Consider the following 2,412-nt stretch of genomic DNA (forward strand, 5'->3'; position numbering starts at 1 on the left):
ATGTGTTAGTATATGTCGATGATTTAATTGTCGCAGGCAATGATCAAAATGCTATGCTCAGTTTTAAATCATATCTGGGAAATTGTTTCAAGATGAAAGATCTTGGAGTGTTGAAATATTTTTTGGGGCTAGAGGTAGCCCGGAATAAACAGGGAATTTTTATTTGCCAGAGGAAGTATGCGTTGGATATCATTACTGAGGCAGGTTTACTAGATGTTAAGCCTGCAGGGTTCCCCATGGAGCAAAATCACAGGTTGGCTTTGGCTCAAGGAGAGTTTTTTCATGATGTGGAGAAATATCGTCGTCTCATAGGTCGACTGATTTATTTGTCTGTTATGAGACCGGATTTAGCTTATTCTGTTCATATTTTATCACAGTTTATGCAAAATCCCAAGATTGATCATTGGGAAGCAGCTCTGCAAGTTGTTAGATATTTGAAGAAGAGTCCGGGACAGGGGATTTTGTTGAGATCTGATAGTGCTTTACAGTTGGAAGGTTGGTGTGATTCAGATTGGGCAGGTTGTCCTCTCTCCAGACGTTCCTTAAGTGGTTGGTTTGTGCTTCTTGGTTTGTCCCCAGTGTCTGGAAAACCAAGAATCAACCTACTGTTGCTCTTTCTTCATCGGAAGCAGAATATCGTTGTATGAATGCAACGACTTGTGAATTAAAGTGGTTGAAACAACTTCTTGGTGATTTAGGTGTTAAACATGAGAATGGGATGCACCTTTACTGTGATAGTCAGTCAGCGTTATATATTGCGCAAAATCCAGTGTTTCATGAACGAACAAAACATATTGAATCAGATTGTCATTTTGTTCGGGATGCGATTACAGATGGGACGATTATACCTTCGTATGTTCCTACGACAGTACAGTTGGCTGACATTTTTATAAAGGCTTTGGGAAAAGCTAAGTTCGAGTTTCTACTTCGCAAGTTGGGCATTTGTGACCTGTATGCTCCAACTTGAGGGGGGGTATTGGGATATATTTTAGGAAACAAGATAATTGTGAATATTATGAGAATATATTCTAGAGAATATTGTGAGTTATTTTAGGTTATTTTGGTCTTGCCCTCCAAGTATACCTAATTGATAAATATATTGTATGTAGCCATTGTGATGAATGACAATTGCACAGAGAATTATTCATTATATTTTGTCACATACTATCATAAACGTACATCAAACATTCAACCACCATACTATTTTTTAAGTTCCTATTATAAAGATTAATGAGTACATTTAATTAAGCAGCAGAAATGTCAATGGACTTGATTTCAGACTTCTTCTCCTCTGCTTTAGGAACAGTGGCAGTAAGAACACTATTCTCCGTATTAGCTTTGATCTCCTCCATCTTCGCATTCTCCGGCAACCTAAACCTCCTTTGGAACTTTCCAGAACTCCGTTCAACTCGATGCCACTTGTCATTCTTCTCCTCTTGCTTCCTGTTTCTCTCACCACTGATTTGGAGCACCTTCCCATCTTCAACCTCAACCTTCACCTCCTTTTTCTTCAAACCAGGTAAATCCACCTTGAATACATGGGCTTCCGGAGTCTCTTTCCAGTCAATTCGGGCGTTCACAAATGCAGCCGTGTCGCCACCACTTTTCTTCAAACCAGGTAAATCCGCCTTGAATACATGGGCTTCCAGAGTCTCTTTCCAGTCAATTCGGGCGTTCACAAATGCAGTCGTGTCGCCACCACTTTTCTTCAAACTAGGTAAATCCGCTTTGAATACATGGGCTTCCGAAGTCTCTTTCCAGTCAATTCGGGCGTTCACAAATGCAGCCGTGTCGCCACCAGTGGTGGAGATTGATCGAGAGGTGGTGTTTTTTAAGGGGAAATCTTGAAAAGGGTCCCATAAATTAAGAGAGAATGGGTTGAAGATGTTGCTTCGTCGGATTTCGAAGAAGCTTGGAATTAGCGACATTCTTTCAGGAATTTCAATTGATCATCGATTTTGTTTTAAGGTTTTGATGAATTGTTTCTGATGAATAAATTCAAGACATTTAGATTTTATTTATAGATGATTAATCGAAAGTTCTAGTTTTATCCAGAATGTTTTTGTCTTTTGGGTTTTGAATAGATGCTATCTTAATTTGCCGGGAAAACAGAGAGATGGAAGATAACAGGGGTTTCAAGTATTTTCTAGAACTTTTCTCCAATGTTAATGAAATACTATTGTAGCTCTTTGCAAAGAATTTTAATTTGAAATAATATTTTTATTACTTCATTTAATTTGTCGGTTTTCTCTATTTAGGTTAGAGGTGATCAAGATTGGAGCGGGGCCGGGCTTTACTACTACGAAAACTCAAACCCAAACCCGTTAAAAAGTATCGGATTTGTTGGTCAAATTGGGCTTTTTAGGAAAAAACATGTTTTGTTTTTTTTTACTAAAATTGTGTATTTTATCT

General features: G+C 38.3%; 1 protein-coding gene across 1 annotated transcript; it reads right to left on the reverse strand.

The window, feature by feature from the left end:
- Positions 1–1,128: 1,128 nt before the first annotated feature.
- Positions 1,129–2,059, reverse strand: LOC110733299 (17.8 kDa class I heat shock protein-like). The gene has a single exon (XM_021913314.1). It carries the CDS (start codon positions 1,926–1,928, stop codon positions 1,245–1,247), a length of 684 nt encoding a protein of 227 aa, XP_021769006.1. The 5' UTR covers positions 1,929–2,059; the 3' UTR covers positions 1,129–1,244.
- Positions 2,060–2,412: the final 353 nt, after the last annotated feature.

This window comes from Chenopodium quinoa, unplaced genomic scaffold, assembly GCF_001683475.1.
Source record: "Chenopodium quinoa cultivar QQ74 unplaced genomic scaffold, ASM168347v1, whole genome shotgun sequence".
NCBI classification, from domain to species: domain Eukaryota; kingdom Viridiplantae; phylum Streptophyta; class Magnoliopsida; order Caryophyllales; family Amaranthaceae; genus Chenopodium; species Chenopodium quinoa.